The sequence below is a fragment of the Battus philenor genome, unplaced genomic scaffold, assembly GCF_028537555.1.
Source record: "Battus philenor isolate CCGP_79_NKW_IND1 unplaced genomic scaffold, ilBatPhil1.0.hap1 SCAF_18, whole genome shotgun sequence".
Lineage (NCBI taxonomy): Eukaryota > Metazoa > Arthropoda > Insecta > Lepidoptera > Papilionidae > Battus > Battus philenor.
The window spans coordinates 9393357-9414282 of NW_027181680.1; the positions used below are offsets into that span (position 1 = coordinate 9393357).

Here is a 20926-nt window from a genome sequence, read left to right on the forward strand (position 1 = left end):
CACAAACATTGACAATCGAGGCGTGCGCGCAAATAAATGCGCCTTGGGGACTGATTCACCACAATGCTTGAAATAAATAAATTACCCACAACCGACAGGGAAACGCTGTTGCTTCTGACGACTCTGTATGACGCATACTGGTTACTAGCTTGTGACTACGATGTTTCAATATAAACAATAGTCATTTACGTTTTTTACTAAATCATTTTTGGAAGTTAGTAATTTTTTTATTATGAGAATCTAGGTTTCACAGAAATTAGCGCCCGTGCCTTTGTCTACATTTACGTAAAATTTTTTCGAACTTTTAATTTATTTTTCGATTTTGCATGTTACAGTGTTTTAAGTGAAAAAGTAAGTCTCTTAATCTATTTTAACGACTCCCAACAATATCTAGTTTTTAAGATTACGGTTCGTGCGACCACTTCTTCGCCCCTACTCCGGAAGTCAGTATGATAACTGCTAATTTTTATCTGAATTAGAAGCACTTAGTGATGCATGCTCATGAAGTATTAGCCAATCACTTCTGTTGGAACGACGCTTCCCGGAGTAACCACGTTGTGTTGGACTTTTATATTATACAAAGTGGAGACAAGCAAGACGTGATTACAGACATACATTACATAAATTTCATTCATAAAAAATGACAAGAGATCTACTCAGTAACAACAAATTAAAATTTAAGGTTTCTTGGCGATAATATCTGCTACGACTGCCATTCAATAATTCAAAACCATTATTTCAATTATAATTAGACTTTACGTACAGTACACATAAAGTCTAATGTTTAGGCAAATATTTAACAAGAAATTTATATAAAATTAGCATCACATAAGCTTATATGTTTGTTAGTATTTCTTCGTTGTCGTATAGTTAGTATATGAATGCTTTCATTCCGCTAAACACCGAGTTACATGGCAACACTCGCGAGAACAGCAGGTTCACCAGAACCGACCGACTACCACTCTTGTCTAAGTGCACGAATGAGAAAAGAAAAAAAAGGAGCTTACAAGTTTATCTTTTGGATAAAGGACGTACCTATATGTTACGATAGTAAACAATTTTAACGTATTGGAATAAGAAATATTTCCAATAAGTTTTTAATTATTTTAAATTAACAGTTTTAATACCTTATTAAATATTTCGCTAATTTTTTGGAAATTGTTTTAAGATCATATATCATCATCATTTTAGCCGTAACGCATCCACTGCTGGATATAAACCTCCCTCGAGATTTTCAACAAGACTGATAGGAAGCAACCAGTATTCCAGGTCCTTCGATGATCTACATTGCGCTTGCCGATCTGTAGTCTCCACTCCAGAACTTTAAGATCCAAGTGGCCTACCTACTGTCACTTCAACTTGCTAATCCAATGGATAACGTCCGTTACTTTCGTTAGTCTGCGTATTTCCTCATTCCTGAGACAATGAAAGATAAATCTCGAGTATGAATCCTTTCCATTTCACATTGAGCGGTTGTAAGCTTGCCAGTGTGATTTGAAGTTAAAAACCAGATGCGTAGGTCATTTCGTTACGAAATATAGATTCCAATTAGTTTTTTTTTCTATTTAAACATCTGCAATATATATATTTTTTCATTACAGATTTTTGAATTTTAGTAATTTAAAAAATACTTATCTGCAATATATTATCTATAATACCCGCAATATTTTATATCGGAATAAAGAATATCAGAAGCGTGTAATTTATTCTTCCTCCAAATAACTCGTATGAGTACCTTGACAAAGAGCTTTTTTAACTCACACACTCGGGGAGTAAATGCGTAACAAGTGTACCAATAAAACGTCCCGCGAACAAATCCAATTCCAGCCCCTAATGCGCTTAATGCGACCGCGGGGCGAATCACTACGTACGCCGCCGTCATTTTAACTCAATTTAAACCGGCTCTCCTTCCCACCCGAACGTATTAAAATAAACATTTTTGTACCGCGTTTTTATTTTATTTTCATTACTGTATAACATAGGTTAATTCTGGAGCTGCCTCTACCAAATCTCTGAACAGTATTTTAGATCAGTCCCACAAAAAATGTTGAAGCTTTTTCGTACATTGATTCAAATCTTCCGAATATTTTATTAAGATCTTTGACGTATTTACGTCCGGACACTAATTTTAGTTGAACAGTATCCGATCAAACTGAAATTTTGCCGTTCCGGTCACACTACAGTTGGAATACATAACGCATATTGAGTGCCATTCCAAGCCGAGGCTCCCAAAAACCTAGGCTTTTGAGGTAACCCTCGAGCTTAGTTATTATAGTGCCTTAGAAAAAAACTTTGACGGCGGACTGACGGAACGGAGCGACCGGGGCTCCCTCGTCTCACCCGGCGCATACCTAAGGCGAGGTATAACGATTTCGGTGGTACTTTAAATAAGTTTACGCAGTGTCTTCAGTGCTTTGCCTCCTTTAATTTGCAGACTATAAATGTTTAGTGGTAAACAATGTCTTCTTCACGCTAAATCTTGTAAAATGACATCTAAATAAAATTATAGTTATTTAAAATGTCGTTTAATAACACAACGAAAGAATTTTAAAAACCTTCCATATGTGAAGTAAAAATATCTGGAAATTCTAAACAAAACATATGTATAAAAAATAAAATATATGGATGCCATTTAATTTTATAGCACATGCTTTTTGTGAAATCAAACTGCATTTCTGTATTCAAATTATATCATTCTAGATAATAAAGAACAAACGTTTGTAGGGGAAGAAACGACAGTCGCCCGCGAAACATTTAGAAAGGTAAATTGTGAAGTTACGAACGTACTCACGTACGCAATAAAGAATTTCGAAGATTCTAAAATACGAATCGATATATCGTGAACGTCTTTTTAAAGATATAGTCTGAATCGTACTCGATTTTACAATTTTCTTTCGTATTTAAAAGCTTATTTGTGTTATAAATATCAATGTCAAAAATGACAGATGTCAAATAACAATAAATGGAAAATTTCTTTCTATGTATTAGGGGGACAGGAAAATAATGTCGTTTCTGTCGACATATCTTCAGAAAAACCGATTAATTTTTACGCTCCGGAATTAAAAATTTGTATATTAGATTGCAAAAGGTTGTTGATAACGAAGGTGAACGTATTGTTGATAAGAAGTAAAAACTTTTTAAAAAAGTGTTCGTGTGAATTTAACTTAAGAAAGTAATGTCTACTTTCTGATCCCCCTTATATTTAGTAAACGTAAAATAACAGAAAAGTAAAATATTTATAAATCTCTACGTAAATAACAAAGGGAGTAACTAAATGAATAAGGTAGAAAAACTTATAAATGGATTATCATAATAATACATCTGTCAACATCCAAATTGTAAAAGACACTGCTATTAATAAGTTTAATTAACTAACAAGGGCGGTCCCCGTAACAATGGCCGACGAATTGGGCCAAAATTTTTAATCTAATCAATTAACAATCAGTGCAAGCGATATACCGCTTGTTAGGACTGCTTATTTGGCGAACGTGACTCGGTTGCTTATTCAAATTACACTGGGGTTCGTTTGACGATTTTGTCTGGATGCTTAATTGGTGTTGCCACAGCACATACTTTCGCTATTACTCTATTTGAATTTATCTATTACGCCATAGTTTCCATAAAGATCTTAATTTAAATAAAAAACTTTCCTTACTCTTAGATTTTTTTTTAATTTTTATCTGCAATCGGTCATTAAACTGTAATCGGTAAAGGGTTTTAATAGACCAGAAGATCAATAGTTTACTTTTATATCAATAGCACGTGGTGTCTATTGAATATTTTAACCACATCGGCGTCATTGATTATTCTAAAAACGAGTAGATTGAGACGATGATTAAAAATTGCAATTCACGGATTAAATATATAAATAAAAAATGTTAATATTATATTTAATTTTAACTGCAAATAAGAGAAAATAAAGTAAACATAAGTTTTATTAATAATACTACATTAGTAATAACACGCATGAAAGTGGCTTGGAAAGTCTCCTGTTTAATATTAAATAAATGAAAGACAACTCACTATGGTACCTGCATATTAAATAAGCAATGTAAATTATTGAAGCTTTCGATCCATTCAATGTACATACGTCTTCATTACATTGTCGAGTATAAATTCGTAATAGCTATGTAAATATACGAGAATATCGAGTTTAATTATGTTATTTGTAAACCATGCGATATACAACGATGATATTATGCTTAATCAATTATTACGATTTCTTTGTTATTCCTATAAAAACTAAGTCCTAACTATTTTAACTCTTTAAGGTTGTCATGTTCATGACCATAGCAGGTCCACAGTTGGACATAGTATTTCCCCATAACTTTTCAGTAAAACCGGCTAAAAACGGCCATCCAACATCTTCCAACCACCACTCTACTCCAAAACTTTGGCGACCATTTGTTCTGCGCGCTATGTCGCTTGCCTGCCGAAACTTCAACATACTTATTTTAGTTATGTGCTATTGAAAAATACATTTTGATTTACACAATGGATTCAACTTTGAATTTTTAAGTTGTATCTATATTATTAAAATTATTAACCTCGTCGTATTATTATTACCATATTTTTATCTTTATTATCATATAACATTTATTTATATTGTGACATAAAATCATATTATCCTCATTAATTGCGTTATTGGTATTTTTAGTTTCGGCGGATGCAGGTAGCACTTAGTTCTAAAACAGTTTTTAATATACTCCGGAGTTCCATCAATAACTACGGCTCATGGTGTTTCATTAACTTTTCTTTTTAAGTCGCTTGTTTTATGGTATCTAGGCACAAAGGTCCTGTGGGAGGACAACGGGGTAATTTGTGCGTCAATAGGCGTTTTTAAAGTGGCAGTGGAAGGGGTATATCTCCTGCAGCCGATGCCCCTTGGAGCCTAAAGGTTTATCGACCACGAGCCGGTAGACGCGACGTGGGTAGGCCCCTACTAGGTAGACTGACGCCACAGTCAAGGTAGCAGGAAGTCACTGGATATGGGCAGCGCATGACCAGCCATTGTAGCGATATCTGGGGCAGGCCTTGCAGTCAGCATTTATCGGCTAAAATGATGATGAACTCAAGGTTTCTTCATTTACTGGACACCCGATAACGTCGAATCTCGGAAAGTCCCATTTCTATAATCTAACTGATCCAATTATTTTCTAAATATTAATATTTAAAAATAGACCACTATTATAATAGACCACCCTTTCTTTACTTGAAGTAAGTAAGCTAATATATAAGCAAGTCTTACATTACCGATGATGCCTATGTAAATCCATTGTAATCAGGATAACATAATAATCATGTTGTGTCAAATTAGTGGCCGCCGCGCTGCATAATGTTGGCATAATTGAACGATAACATTTTATCGAGTAGAGTTGGACTTGCATTTGGTATTTAGCGAATGTATAATTTATACGTACGTTATTACAATATTTAATTGATTTGATTTTATTTTTATACGCGGGACATATCGTTGCCTCCACCGAATAAATTTGTAATCGCAAGAATCAAATTTTGCAGGAGCAATCCTTAAATAAGTTTCATTATATTCAACCTACAAGGGTAATTTATACACCAAATCAAATCTATCTTTTCTGTTTATGTGTTCTGGAAATTATCTGAATTATTACGCATAATATATTTTACTGGAATTAGATTCAACTTTTTTGAAAATAATGTCCTTTAAGATGTTATGAGACTGAAACGTGATATACTCGTAGATCAGTAAGGTTGCAATAAAATGTTATGTGTATATCTCTGCCAACTCTTTCACCGCATTGGTTTTTTTACAGTTTTTTTCAAGTCGCTTTGGCCTAGTTTGTTATCGATTCTTTAAAATAGATTATGGTAATAAGACTTTACCGGAAATATATTCATAAAAAGGTACAAAAGTAACCAGTGATACCCATTACTGGAGACTTATCGAACATTTTCCTGCGTATAATACTCTCTCTTACGATTCTATTTACGAGAATTTCATTTCCTTCATTTTACATTAGAAAAACCAAAAGGTTACCGGGAAACGCCGAATTTTAAAAGAAACGTTATAAGCCCACAATAGCATAATACGGGGTTTATTCGGTCGTGGCGACGATATCTAGAAATGTATTATTCATATTTCTTTATAATAACTTGTATAGTTCAAAAAGACTGAAACGGATAACATCGTTTAACATTCGTTGGCAATATACGATTTTTTGCTAATGTTTCTGCAGGCCATAGTTTTTACCAAATCTCTTAAATTATTTCCTAACCTAAATATTGGGTTCTTTAATCATTGAATAGCTTTGGGACACTAACACTAGGCCTCACCTCTGAGATGCCCGCCTGTACGGATGAGTTGGAATCCTGGCTTCGCGTTTCGAGATATCTAAGGTTCTCATATACTACTATTTCGTAGTTGGTAGTCGCCTCTATGCATCCCAAGTAGTCTTCCTCCTCCGCCCTATCGTACTCACCGTCATGGCGTTCAAATTACCATTCATTTCTTGCTAGCGTAGATTTGAGTTGAAGGACGCCATTATAGGAGAGCCTAGTCTTCTTCTATGTATCGAATGGGGCTTTTTTGGAATTCTTCTCATAACGTATACTAGAGGCCACAGTAAATAACCCTAATTAGATAGAAACATACATTACCGAATAATAAACTGATGATAATTGTGATGATGATATGATAAAAATATCATATTTTCAATATATCATAATTATCACGTACGAAAGTCAAAAGGTAATATATTAGTTTATTTTATGCTGAACACATAGTAAACAATATTTTCTACGAATAATCAAATTGTAGAAATCGATGTGTCAATAATACCTGTATCGAAGAAAAACAAGTAAATTTTGTCTTTAACAACATTTATTTATATTATCCAAAGCAGATACGAATGTCGAATGAGACCACATAACTCAGCGGAACGCAATATTTCTCAATACAATAACAGGACACAAGGAGATAAATTCGACAAATTAACTCCGGGGTAAACACATGTTTCGTTCCCCATATTGCCGTTTGGTGGCAGCACGGTTGATTTATAGCAAAAGGGCGCCAACGGGCGCGGAGTAAAGACGTGTTCAACTTACACTTTTTATAAAATTATAAATGTTTAATTGCAAATACAATATCAAATAATTGTACGATTATAAAAAAATATTTACATTAATTAAAGTTTCAAAGTTTTTATAAACGCTTAATATTAAAACATTAAATTTCCACTTCGACTCAAAAAGATCTGCACATGCAAATTGATTTTTATATCTCCCGCTGGCCTTACATATTACCTTATATACCATTTTTCCACAATTTTTTTTTGTAAAAAAATCAATTTTTTTCACAAACACATTTTACTTTGATAAACGACGAAGTTTATATACATAGCAGCACTTGCGTTGCACAGCAGCACTAATAGGTGTATCATTGTGTTTATCATCTTTAAAAAAAAAACAATGCTTATGACATTACCTCCGCTATTATATTTTAAACTGCTAAAATATATCACAGGATTTATTCGAAAAATTAAACTTTTGTGGTAAAAGTTACATAGATTTTATTTTAGAATACTGTCAAATCCGATAATAATTATTAAATGGTATCGTAGGTACGTCAGAACCGATGTTACCTGTTTTTATTCATATATAAGTTACACTTGACTAAATAATAAATTATTGTACTTTTTTAAACCTACGAATAGTGTAAAAACAAAAAGAAAACATGGTTATCCCTTGACCAAATGGAACTAGAGTTATAATTCTTGTACCTTCCTTAATACTGGACCACCGTAAATCATGCAACGGCACATCTGCCGGCGAAATAGAAAAATAACAATAAATAAAGGGAAAATGCGACCGAACGCCGGCGACACAGGAGTTAAGGAATATCTGAAATGTGTAGGGATTATTTTCTTATTTTATTCTTGTCAATTTCTAACTTTGTTAAAGTTTATTATTAATTATGTTTTCCGTATTTAAAACTATTATTGTTTTTTTTAAGGTTTTTTTTAGTTAAATAATATTTTAAAGGTCAAAATGTGCTAAGAGACACATACAGGATATAATTAACTAATATTTTAATTTCGGAAACCTGTTTAACTGTGCATAACTTAGCTGTTTTACAGTGTATTATTGATTATACTTTAATGTACATTAGATATAAGGATATAATATTTGTATGTTTGTCTTAAGTACTAAATATGCCACTTTATATTAATACAAAGTGTTATCACGATCATAATTTCCTAAAGTATTCAAACAAAGTATGAGTTTCCCATAAATCAACGTCAAGACGAAATCTGGTAATAGAAAAATTATGTCATAGTTTATATGGAAAAAAATTATAGTAATATCAACAATATAGAAGAAATGTAAAATAATTTATAAGAAATGGCACTCTCATAGAGCGGTCTGGCGTTTTATTTTCAATATACAGTCACCGAAGCGTCATTTTAGTGCGTTCTCCCTTATATCGGTGCATCACAATCATCACCCTGCGCCATTCTATATTGACAGTACGTGTTCTGAATGCAGCATCGTTTTCCGGGATTTTGTAGCTATTTTTATTCGCAATCGATCGATCCGGAACCGTCCGGTCCGGGCGACCCCGCGTCGGCGGTTGAAGGGTTATCGGTCCGTGTAATTGGTTAGTTACAATTCATTACTGTTCCCTGTGATTTTTTGCAATATATTTCATGTTCAATACTTGAGGCATGTTATGGGTACAGGTATGATTTGACTAAATATTAACCGTAATTAAACTAAATAAATTTTTAAAGTATTATTCGATTTTAGATATACTCGGGCCCAAGATTCTTTTGTTAAAAAAACAATCGCAATGAAAGAGGTGGAAAATGAAGACTAAGAAAGGGCTATGCAAAGGATGGTACTCATAAAGCACAAGACGACATTATAATGTAATGTCGAATTATTCTACAGAAATGTAGAAATAATTCTACATATATTTAAAAACATATAATAATGATATTTATACACATTATTTCTGTTCTATCCATTTAGAACCTGATAGACCATTGTTTCTACGCTGATTTTAACGATTTTTTTTTATACGCGGTAAAAAAGAAGACAGTGCCTAAAACAGAATTTAAATACAATTTTTTTTGAAAAATCAAGAGTTATATGAAGGTACTGGCGATATGTATATTTTTTGTCGTTTACTAATAATAAGTGGTACTATGTAAGTTCGATAGTATCAAATTCCACCTAAGTATATTTTTGAATCGTTATAAAATGCATATTAACAGGAGGCTTACGAACAATAAGTTATTACTATTTATTATTAACACAACATGTAGGCAATATTCAGTTCATCTTCAGTTTCGTTTATTGTAGTATTCGTCTCGCTAAGCTACCTTTTGGGATTATAAAATAACCTCACATTTAGAGGCGAATTAGTTGAAAAAATAATATAATGTTACCTTTGGTCTTTGAGATGTGAAAGTTGAAATTTATGTTGATTTTCATATTTGAATAATAATAAAGAAAAATACTTTACTCTATGAGAAAAACATATCCGTTTTAAAATAAAGAAAATAAGATCTTGTATGTGTAAGGTATTGGGTGTAGTTAAAGGCACTCGATCAATCGATGGCTCTTGGGTAAAGAGGCCGACAAAGGGCGGTAATTCTTCATTAGAGGTGGCGGGTTCCGGTCAAGTGATGCCCCCAGGGGTTGGTAATCAACGCTTGCAACTTGTATTATTTTTGAGGGAACCACTAGTGGCATCCGCAAAAAAAAAGTTTTTAAAGCGAATGGTTCAAAGGTTTATTACGTTTGAAGCAATAACAAATTTCTTAGTTTACAATAAGATATTTACAAGCGTGTTATCTTTTAAATTTTTCCAGGATAATACTAAGCGTACATTTTGTGTGTAGGTTATATTTATGTTTAATTTTTCCATTGGTCACGCCATAACTTGAGAACTATTTAACCGATTTAATTCATCTTTTTTTATAAGTTTTTAACACTCAGTAGACGGGTCCTATGAAAAGAGGAGAAAATTACGCAGAAGATTGAAAAATTTACGAAAATTTATAATTTATATATCTTTTTTTATTTACTATTGAAACACGCATTTGACATTTCACGCGCTTCAAATTTATATTGTTGTTTATCAGCTGCATGAGTTAGTATTGTTTTATAAAATTAAATAATTTATTAGAAATTGACTAGATAAGTGGAGTGATCAAAATATGTTACATTAATTTACTTTTTTCATTTGCATGCGACAAGCCAAAAACTGATAGTTGAAAATGTATATATTGATAAGAAATTAGGAATAGATTTAACATAACTGAACTAGTTCAATTTTGTGCTGACCCTCCGATATTAAGAGTGAGTTTTATTTAATTTCGCCTTGTGAAAATACCGTCCCCCGTCCATGTTGGCACTGGCCGCACATGGCGATGGGCAAATACGCTCAAATTATTGCTTTTTCTGCCAAAATACGTGGTTTTTCGAAGATGTTTGATTGGTCAACATTTACACCGCGGCACCAGGATAAATTGCGGTAGGGGGAATTAGCTGACCCGAACTTTGGCTATTCTCTTTTGATAAATACATCTCACTCGCCTTTTTGGGTTTTTATTTTTTCATATCAATAATTTTAGAAAGGTTCATTTTGCTAAATCAGGTTTTCTCAAACATAAGCTACAAAATTTTAAAAATGTATACAGTAATTTTATAATGCTCTTCTATAATACATGTAATAACGTGAAGCTTGAAAGTAGTCGTCCTTTTAACTTATAATTGATCCCTTATTTAAGATACATGGTTTTATATTATATGCACTTTAATTTTAATTTCTTTGTTATCAAGAACTATTTTACTGACTAAAATTTTTCAATAGTTAAAACTGTGTCACGTATATACGCATTGAGAATCACTGAGCAAGAAGCTAATGTATTACAATGATTATTACATTTTATTACGATCAAGTGATACCCTTTACCCAGGCGTTTTAAGCAAGAGGCTGTCCAGGTAAAAGGCGTGCTTAAATTGTTTTAATAAGTCACAGTGGTAAAAATGCAGTTTTATAAAGTACTATCATATCACGAAGTTGATTTCTTAATTCTATATTTACATGATATTGGATGGCACGAATTTCCTGGCCTGGATTCTGTATGACACAAATAAGTATTTCTTAACAAAACATCATCGATTTTAACGAATGGGGCAATAAGTTTGTAACGTATGACAAGTTGGTAACTTAATATCAAATAAAGTAAACCTATTTATCATTTTAGATAAATTCGAGTATGAATGTTAAAAATTCAAATTATTTTGGTAAATATACCTTTTAATTCCAAAAATTTTGAATATTTTTAGATATCATTCAATTAGTTTCCAGAAGCTGTTACAAATAATTCTCCAACAAGTTTTTAAAGTTACATTCAGTTCAAAGCAGATGTTAGAACGCTAAGAAAAAAAATAAATTAATGAGTTTATGGACATCAGTTAACGCGTTCTTATATTCGTATCGTTGTAATAACGAGGACGATGTCAGACTTAAGGGCAAAGCCACAATGCGGCCAGTGATGAGAAAATTATGCCGGGTCTTAGCCGCCCTCATAAAAATTTGTTCATAACTTAGGGTTGGTGGAGTAAAATAAATGGTTCCATCGCACCTCGTTCGTCTCGGCTCTCTGAACCAAATATCACGTTAACGATTTAGAAAAATAAAACAATATTCATATCTGTCTAACAAAATCTATTTTAAAAATAGCGCTACATTGTAAAGCACTTTAAATCATAATACAACTAGAAGGTTAATCTCTTTTTAGTTAGTTTTTTTTTATAATGAGTGCGAAGTAAATACGAAGTTCAGCTGAATTTTGACCACGTGAGGACGCGTTGATAACTTGTAAGTTAAGTTATATATAGACATTAACAAACTAATTAGCAAAATGTTCAAAAACTGAATGTAATATTAACTTACATAAATATAGTGGACTTCTCTCGTTCTACTGTCTTAAGCTCGCAGAAACATTTGTTGGTAGACATTGTTAGTGAGAACATGACGCTATGTTATCTGTAAATTGATATTAAGCATATAATAGTGACAAAAAAGCGACTGAGACTTACGATCTCAGGTCGCGGGTTCGTTTCTCGGGATACAAACTATATTCTAATCATATATTTAATTCATTTAGTGGAAATCCTATTTAAAAATGCACAAAGTAGTGTCCACTGCTCATAAGTTTCCAAATGATGGCCAGCATCTTTCTCAGCTTTCCGTAGTGTGGTATTACGCACTGCGTTCGCCATCATGCCTACCAAGCAGGACGATTATGATATGTCCCCCCATAAATACCTTTGGTGGGGGGCTATGCTTTGGTGTGGGCGTCTGTGGGCTGAAACAACTACGAGTATACTCTTAACATCCGACTTGAATATTCTATCCTACGAAGAAAAACTTCATGTTTTTTCTTGAATGAATTTTATGTTCAATTCCATATAGACGTGACCTCTCACACCAATAAAGCTAGACGGTTTTTGTTTACAAATATGGATTAATACTTTCCACACGATAATAAACACTACGCGTATATGATTAAGTTTAAAATAGAATGAACCGTTCATACCAGATTGTTGTCTATATCTGCCCTGAAATTTTACACTGATAAAAACGTTCACATGGCAGATTTAGGCTACGGGCCATATTTAAGCCGCGAGATGTCGCGATAGTACCACCGTGTTCTTTATGACGTTTTAATTCAATAAAACAGAGAGCATATTGCTTTGAGGATGCCGACGCGATGTTCGCATGAGGTGGACATATTTGTAACCTTTCCGAGACAAATAGGACTTGAGTGCTGCTACTAGATTCTGTGATGAATAACTGCGAGTAGTTTCGTTTTTTTCGATCATCTAACTTAAAACCTACGGACTAAATATTTTTATCTTTCACTTACGTTGACCCGTTTTATACATCATGATGTTTACAGACTACTTCGACAATTATACGCCATTTTTACATTGATAATTCCTTAAAGTATCACTAATTCTTTTAAAATCCGTAGCATAGGGTTACACAATGAAGTCAGATATAAGCTTTTTAACGAGGATGAGCATAATGGAATGTTTTGAAAAAATAAATTGTTCTTCGATTGATACCATGCCTCCAAAGACATTTATAAAAATTAAATAAACGACACATATTTGTAATTACGATCTTTTATAAACAATCTCGGACAAATCAACCAATTATACAATATCTAGGAACATAAAGTAATGTGTAAACATGTGTTATTCGCAGTGATTTAATAACAACTAACAGAGTTGTTACTTTATTAAACATAGGAATATCCGAGATGTTAAGAAAATGTGGAGTTCGTATTTTGGATAACGTCTAGAAAAAAAAACAACTTGCTTTGTTATAAAGGCAAAAATATGATTATTCCTTGTTGCTATATTTATTTTACGGGTTACAATTTGTATTTATTTCTTTTGGTTTCGAGATAGTGAAAGTATTTAATGTTCGAAAAATTTAATCAATATGTTTGTCTTTACAAAAGAATACAATTAACATAACAATTACTTTTCAGTGACGTTAGAATATTAATCTCAACAGATTAAATCGGCTTCTCTCGCGAAAAACTTAAATCAATATTTACTCATAAAATACAGGGTCGGTGGTTATATGTGTGAAGCTTTACGAAGGGGAATATACAACTCATTTGCTGTCAATTAATGTATCCTATGCAAAATTAATGATTTCTCAAACATTAAAAACTATGATGATAACACGGTACGAAAAAGCGTTTACAAAATTTTAATTACAACATATTAAAAATAACTATTGTTTTCTATCTGTCACTGTTAACTTTGTACTGCCATGAGTTATAAGCGTGCCGCATTCCAACACTGAAAGCTATAAAGCTTCGCAAATGAACAATACATTCACCCTTTAAAGCTTTTGTATCAATAACCAATCATTCTGTACTCATTTTAATGATATATTCAAACAATTGACGGTAGATGGCGTTACAAACTTAGTACATTTAGCATAGAGTACCTCATAATTTAACAAGTTGGATTAAATTGACAGTATACTTGAATTGAACAGTGGTAGCTCAGTGGTAGATAAGTGAAACTTGCGATCATAGGTCGCGGATTCGATTCCCGAGATACAATTTTGTATAATTCACACTTTGTGCATTATTTTCATAGTATTGCCACTGCTCACAAATAGTTTTCCTGTGGATGAGCAGCAGCGTCTTCTGCGCACCATAATTCCACAGTGCGAGCGCCAACCCGCCTGCCAAGTGTGTCGATTATAGTATATCCCTTAGACATCAGTGGGTGTCAAAAAAATTAAGTTTTTAAAATTAGTGAAATATTACAAAATCAAGCCAGTTTTGTTTCACATTCAAAAGCGTGATACCATTTCTAAACACGAAAAACAACTTCGAATGCTTACCTATTAGGTAAGACACTCGTGAGGGCATGCAGTTCTCGGCGGCTGAGAAGGCTTTACAGCGCTTGTCGTGCTTATTTGTTCGCTTGATGGTCTGCGCCGACGTCACGAAGCATTGGTCACGAGGGAGTTGTGTCCTTGCCGAAATAGCTACGATCGCATTCACTTTCGTTCATATGAATGAAACATCGACAGTATGTAGGAAGGAACAAAACCAAAAATGAAGGAAATTAATTTACTGCGAAGTTTTTATCTAAAGTTACAAAGCCTATTACAGTCCGATACAAAATAAAATTACTACAGAGTGATTCAAATTTTAAAAACTTTTTTTATATATTTCTGAAACCATTGATATTTGGATAGGATGTATCATATAATTATTGACAGCATACGAGCTCTACATTCACCCCTTTAAAGCTTTTTATACCTACGACCAATCACCCTGTAGATTGTATTACTTTATAAAGCGGAATTTCGTTATTGTAAATAAAAATGTTTTATGGATCGTATTCGAGTTTTGGGCTAAGGAAGTTATTTGACGATAAATAATTATTTATATGTAAGATTTAATAATTTTGTCGGCGTTGTAGGTGTATAAGTTAATGAAAATATCAGAATATTATATTAGCAGGCGTGCCTACATAAAACAGCTACCGTGTCAACCGCGCCGCGACTCGGAGCCGATGGTATCGCGGGGTGTCGGGTTACCTTCTTGACTGTTTTATGACGGAACGCATCCCTTTGTCCTTCGTGTTTACTTAGAATAAAAGACAATTGTTTTACTTTTTTATACGCGAAGGATATGTTTATATGTTTACCGAGTATCCGGTGAAATGGCAGTCTATACAGCTCAGATATCGTCTCCTAATCATAGTCACTTATTGAAGATGTTTTTTTTATCTGTGTCATTACATTAAATGTCACCTTGACAATTAAAACTTCTTTAAAAAAATATTCGTTAAATTATGAAAAAAAAATTGTATCGAAAATATATACATCTTTTTGACCTGCGTATTCACTTATACTCCAAACCTAACATTACAGCTAGGTTATTTAAATATGATTAATTATAATTATCGATTATTTCAGGTGCCCAAAACAGGCGGACGTCTGCTGGGCTCGCGATGGAACTGTTTGAGCAACACCAAGGCACACACATACTCCAGGTGAGCTATACTTATTTAATACACAACCATATGTTGTAAAAGAAAATTGTCAAATACTTTACATGAAATTTCGTCTGCAATAAATGAGTTAAAAACCCTACTATGTCATAATTTGCGCAGACTATTGGCACATTTAAGATTTTTTTTAAATAAAACTTTATTAGAAAAGACTTGTTTAATGGTAAAAGATACATCAAGTACAGATACTGTAATGATTAGTGTAATGCTACCATAGGTAATAGAACGTATCGGGGTATAGAGTCCATATCCTACTCCATTGTTAAGGTTCAACTTCGTAATCATTAGCTGAAGTAACCCAAAAGCTTGGCAGCCTCACAAACCTTCGAAATGATCTAATTTACGAACCGAGGGATTTGATGGAAACCTCAAGCAATGTAACAGTGAAGATATTGAGAAGTTAAAATAATTAATTAGTATACATTAGTATACACTATATGTTAATACAGGTCACACTCTAAGTGGACCGACGACGTAGTCAATGAAAATCGCAGTAAGTCGCTGTACCGCAAGACCGTCTATCAACTGACATGATGATAATATAATAATATATATTAATATATGTATTAGAGTGTTTCGCTAAACTTATTAGAAATTACTTATAAGTACTTTCATATTACATGCAATAGTAACACTGTTTAACCAAACCCACTACAATATTCTACATGAAAACAAAAATACAATATTTAATGGAACCAGGTGTTATTTTGCGGAAGTCCATTCTAAGTAAGAAAAGGAACAATATTTAGCCACTTCCGCACATGCAGTGGTAGTCGTGCAACAAAGTGCACCGCCCACCAGCCCAATAATAAATGCGCATGTGGAAAACAATGTGAATTACACAACTACCACCGTTAAATCCTTTCTTCCTTTTCTTACTAAAAATACAACATTTATTTCTTATACATTTAATACTTTTAATCATAAAATAAGCTACAAGCTTAGTATCAGCTAATTACGCAATTTAAAAAAAAACTATCTGTTTTAGTGGCTGCTAATGCCTTCATTAATTAGCGTGCCATTTATTGGATATGCTCATAATTACATCGAACATAATATCGCTGTTAACAAAGAAAGCTGTATAAAAATTAATAAACGAAGTAATTTAAAACTAGTTTCTTTGCATACGTCTATTATATAGTAAAATTATGTTTTATTTTAGTAATTTACCTAAAGAAACTCCTAGACCACGAGTCTCTAAAGACAATGAGTATATTTTCAAGTTATGGTGGAGAACAGATAGACCTTATCAGAAAGGAATTTATTTTTATTAGTAGAAGTAAGTATCATGGCGGGGCTCCTGATAAAGTTATTGTTTTATTAAAGGCTACTAGAACAAAAAAAGATTGACAGGCACTGATCTAAGTAAATAACATAAATTTAGATAATTTTCTTTAAATTAATTGATATTGGTACATTGATTCTTGACGTCAAGCGCAGTGGTAGTCCAGTGGTAAAGGCTTTGAGATCGTAGGTTGCGGGTTCGATTGAACAATTATAAATAATTCACACTTTGTGCATTAATTATATGGGATTGCCTATGTTCACAAAACGTTTCTAGGTGATGGGCAAGTAGCATCCTAGGCGTATCATAACACAACACTGCGATCGACGAATCGCCTGTGAAGCGTGGCCATTATGGTATATTTCCCCATAGATATATTTGGCGGAAGCCTATTGATTCTACGCCGAATATTTATGACTCCAAAAATCGCGTTAGTAATCTTTGCATTATATTTAAAAAAATATTTGTTGACATCCGTAATGAAATGAGTTTGTTTACTTTCGACATAATCGAACTAGACTTTGCGTTGCCCAATCGCGGACAAACTTCATGCTTTTTAAGTCCGAACGGACAGTGTCATGCATACAATAGACCGTCACACAATCGACACACTAAAGCAGTTGCGAAATATCAATCTAATATTTCTTCGGTTTCACTCAAATTTCATAACGGAATTAATGGAATGCGTTTGTTGTCGATGGTATTGTAAAAGGGTTGCCCAAATTACGGTTCGCCATTCGAAAGCTGTTCGTTTTTTAAATTAATTTACATTTGCGACATCATCATCTCAGCTTGTTATGATTTTGTAAGGTCAAATGGTTATAAACTAAACTTGGTCAGTATATTCACGCTATCTTGTAACACAGGGTTTGACATACACTCTAATAAAGTATTAATGCATTAAAAGTGACAAATCAAGTGTCGGTTTTTAATCAAGAGGATGTTTTCACCTGAAATTGATTAAATATAAATCTATGTTATGTTTTTTGTGCTTCAATGTTAATTTATAAAGGAACAAACGCGCAAATAACACATTATATATTTTTATTGTAATCATTACATTATATTAAAAGGTTTTTACTTAGTGAAATATTAAAACAACATATTATAACACGCAATTAATTCTACATAAAATTATTGTGTTCTTGAGAAAAGAAATACAATTTAAAAATAGAAGAAATTACAAAATTTAACTATGTTATTCATTATTCTAAATTGATTTTGTTTGGCTATAAACTGATATTTTAAGACAGTCTTGATGACGGATCTTTTTAACGATACTAATAACAAAGAATACATGTTATCAAGGCCGCTGAATAAATTGTAATCTAAATTAATGCTCACATATAAAACACTAAACATGCATTTATACAAATAATAAAGAACTTAAAATATACACTTTTTATTTAATTATTTCTTGCCTAACTTCTAATAGAATGCACAAAAAACTGCTAAAAGTCATTGTTACATCAAAGCTGTTAAATTAGATTTTCATTGTAGAATTTTGTATAAGGACAAATCGACTTCGCAAGCTCTGCGTTTTACCCAAACGGCGGTTGAATACTAAAAAATCGATTATACTGTCATTCGATCACGTAAATTATCATTTTGCGCAATCGATTCTGTGTCGTTGTATTACTGTGGGTGCTGCGGTTTTCTATTCTGCGGCATGAAAATGGCCCAGTACGTGATTCCAGACAGACAATTACATTTTTTTTTACTAAAGTTTAGACAAACACAACGTTTGCGGGACAAGTTGTACGTTTTGGCGGAAAAAATAAGGACGTGCATGAAGGAACGCGACTAAAGGTCGTTCGCTACAGATAAGCTGTGTTCTGCAATTGTTGATAAAAAAGAGCAGACTGATGCCAGCCTCGATTGCCGTGAGAGTGTTACGTCCTTCGTTTGACTATTCTTATGTTATAGTTGAAATGATACAGTCGATATCACACATCATATGATAGCTCTTTGAAAACTCCATGATTATTTTTTTTTATCCACAACTTAGCATTTTATTTTTCTAAATAATATCCTTTTACTACTTTTTTTATTACTTATTTCGAATGATATGGTCTTCTCAAAACTCAAAATAGGCGTTTGTTTTGCTTATGACCTGCTCATTCGACTCAGATCTCGTATGTATACGGATTTGTTTCACCACATAGTTCAAGTAATTAGTTGTGCTTAAGCATTTATATAATGGTAAATAGCATGTATTAACAATTCAAATAATCGGAGGTCGATTAATAAAATCTTCAGGTATAACCATACTTATACGAGACCACTCTGAATGTCTATGATTCCGAATATATTTCGACTAGTATAAAGAAAACGGGTCTTGCGGAAATCACTAATTTACTGGCAGAATAAATTTAAAATAAGGCGCGATTGTAACTCATAGTAGACTAGTCATGATAGTGAAAGAGCTTTAGTTCCTCAGGAGTTTGCGGGAAGCCGATGATTAAATTAGATCACCTGCTTGTCCTCTGTCTGCTATCACCTGCATCGTAACACGCAATTCTTAAACGTGGAAGACAGGTAATAAGAGTAAATGAGATATCAAGAATTTATGAAAGTATTTATTATCAAAACTTTTTGGTTTTAGACACATGAGAGCACGCACTGGTTGATATTGAAATTTTGAAAAAAAAACGAAGAATTATCATAAAAAGTAAAAATAAAAATTTTAAAGAATTCAAAAATTTCTATTATTTCAAAATTAATTTTGTAATTTTATTTTCTAACACATGTTTTTTAATAATGAATAAATAACATACATAATATAACATTTTTTTTTCTCAAAAAACATGAATATTTGGATTTAGAACTATCATAAATTAGCGTGCTTCTAATAAAAGTCCGCTTGTTCGAGAGTTCTACGTCTGTGTGATCAAACATATGCTCTATTAGTGAGGAGGCATTAAAAAGTATCATTTAGTATATAGTGAAGGTTTTTTGCAATGGTCGGCTATCGATTATGAGTGAAACGAAGAAGCAGATAGGTGTTGTTGGAAACTAGGCTAGAAAAATGTACCTAACGTAAATAAACGCACGCGAAAGCTATTTTGATACAAACCGCCGTAGATTGATAAAAAATGTGAATCGTCTCGAGACTGATTTTGTTACTTCTTATTACAGGGAAAATGAAATGAACACAGAACATAATCATACTAGATCTGGTATTTACAACAATACTTTTAACTATATGTGTGTCCTTAACATAATTCGAAAATCTATATTTTAACTTTCTTATTCTATTTTATTTGTTATTATAGTCTCCCAATATATTTAAACGCGGTGTAGCGTGGTTTTGAGTAAAGATAATATTTAGTCTATTTGTCTATAGGTACAAAACATTATAATTAATTGTTAAGAAGTAACTTATACTGCCTTTATGACAACAATTATCAAAATGACTAACTGTCCCGATCATACTAGAGGGACTCTTTTTTGGAGTTTCTTCCGACACTTCTTCCAGTGCTAATGCTTTCCAACGTGGCGTAGTGTTATTAGCCAGGCAGTTGCAACTAACCAAGTCAGCATTCGACACTTACGGGCGCCCTTATGTCGGAACGCTAAGCGGATATTATCGACGAGTGCCAGTAGTATATTACGACCTGAGCCGCGTATCTTCTGAAAGCCTTCGAATATTACTACCTTAAGAGAGGGCTCAGGTTTGACGGCCCCTGCGTCCTGTCGCTTCGAACCCACAAAATCTGCAAGTGGAATAGCAGCAGTAAGAACCGGATCCATAGTTGAACGAGTCAGCAGCGATGATTGTATGATATTAAATACGTAACGTTATCTAAATAAAAAATACTTAAAATGAAAATAAATGTGTTGTTGTAAGATTTACTTAAAATGATAACAATCAATGCAAATTTAAAAAAAAAACTCCATAGAAAAGTCATACAAGGAAACATTGAATAATTTAAATATTAGAAGATTATACATGCATTTACAAATGTTTGAACAAATAATATTTATTTAAGTATGCCACATCTAGTCATAGTAGTTCGAGCTGATCCC

The 20926-nt window shown here is 32.9% G+C and overlaps 1 protein-coding gene across 1 annotated transcript in view; it reads left to right on the top strand.

Moving 5' to 3' along the window:
- Positions 1 to 20926, top strand: part of trh (trachealess) — an 85674-nt gene that overhangs the window by 38309 nt on the left and 26439 nt on the right. The window contains exon 3 of the mRNA XM_068763381.1: positions 15518 to 15594. Coding sequence (XP_068619482.1) covers positions 15518 to 15594 — 77 coding nt within the window. The remainder of the gene's footprint in view (positions 1 to 15517; positions 15595 to 20926) is intronic.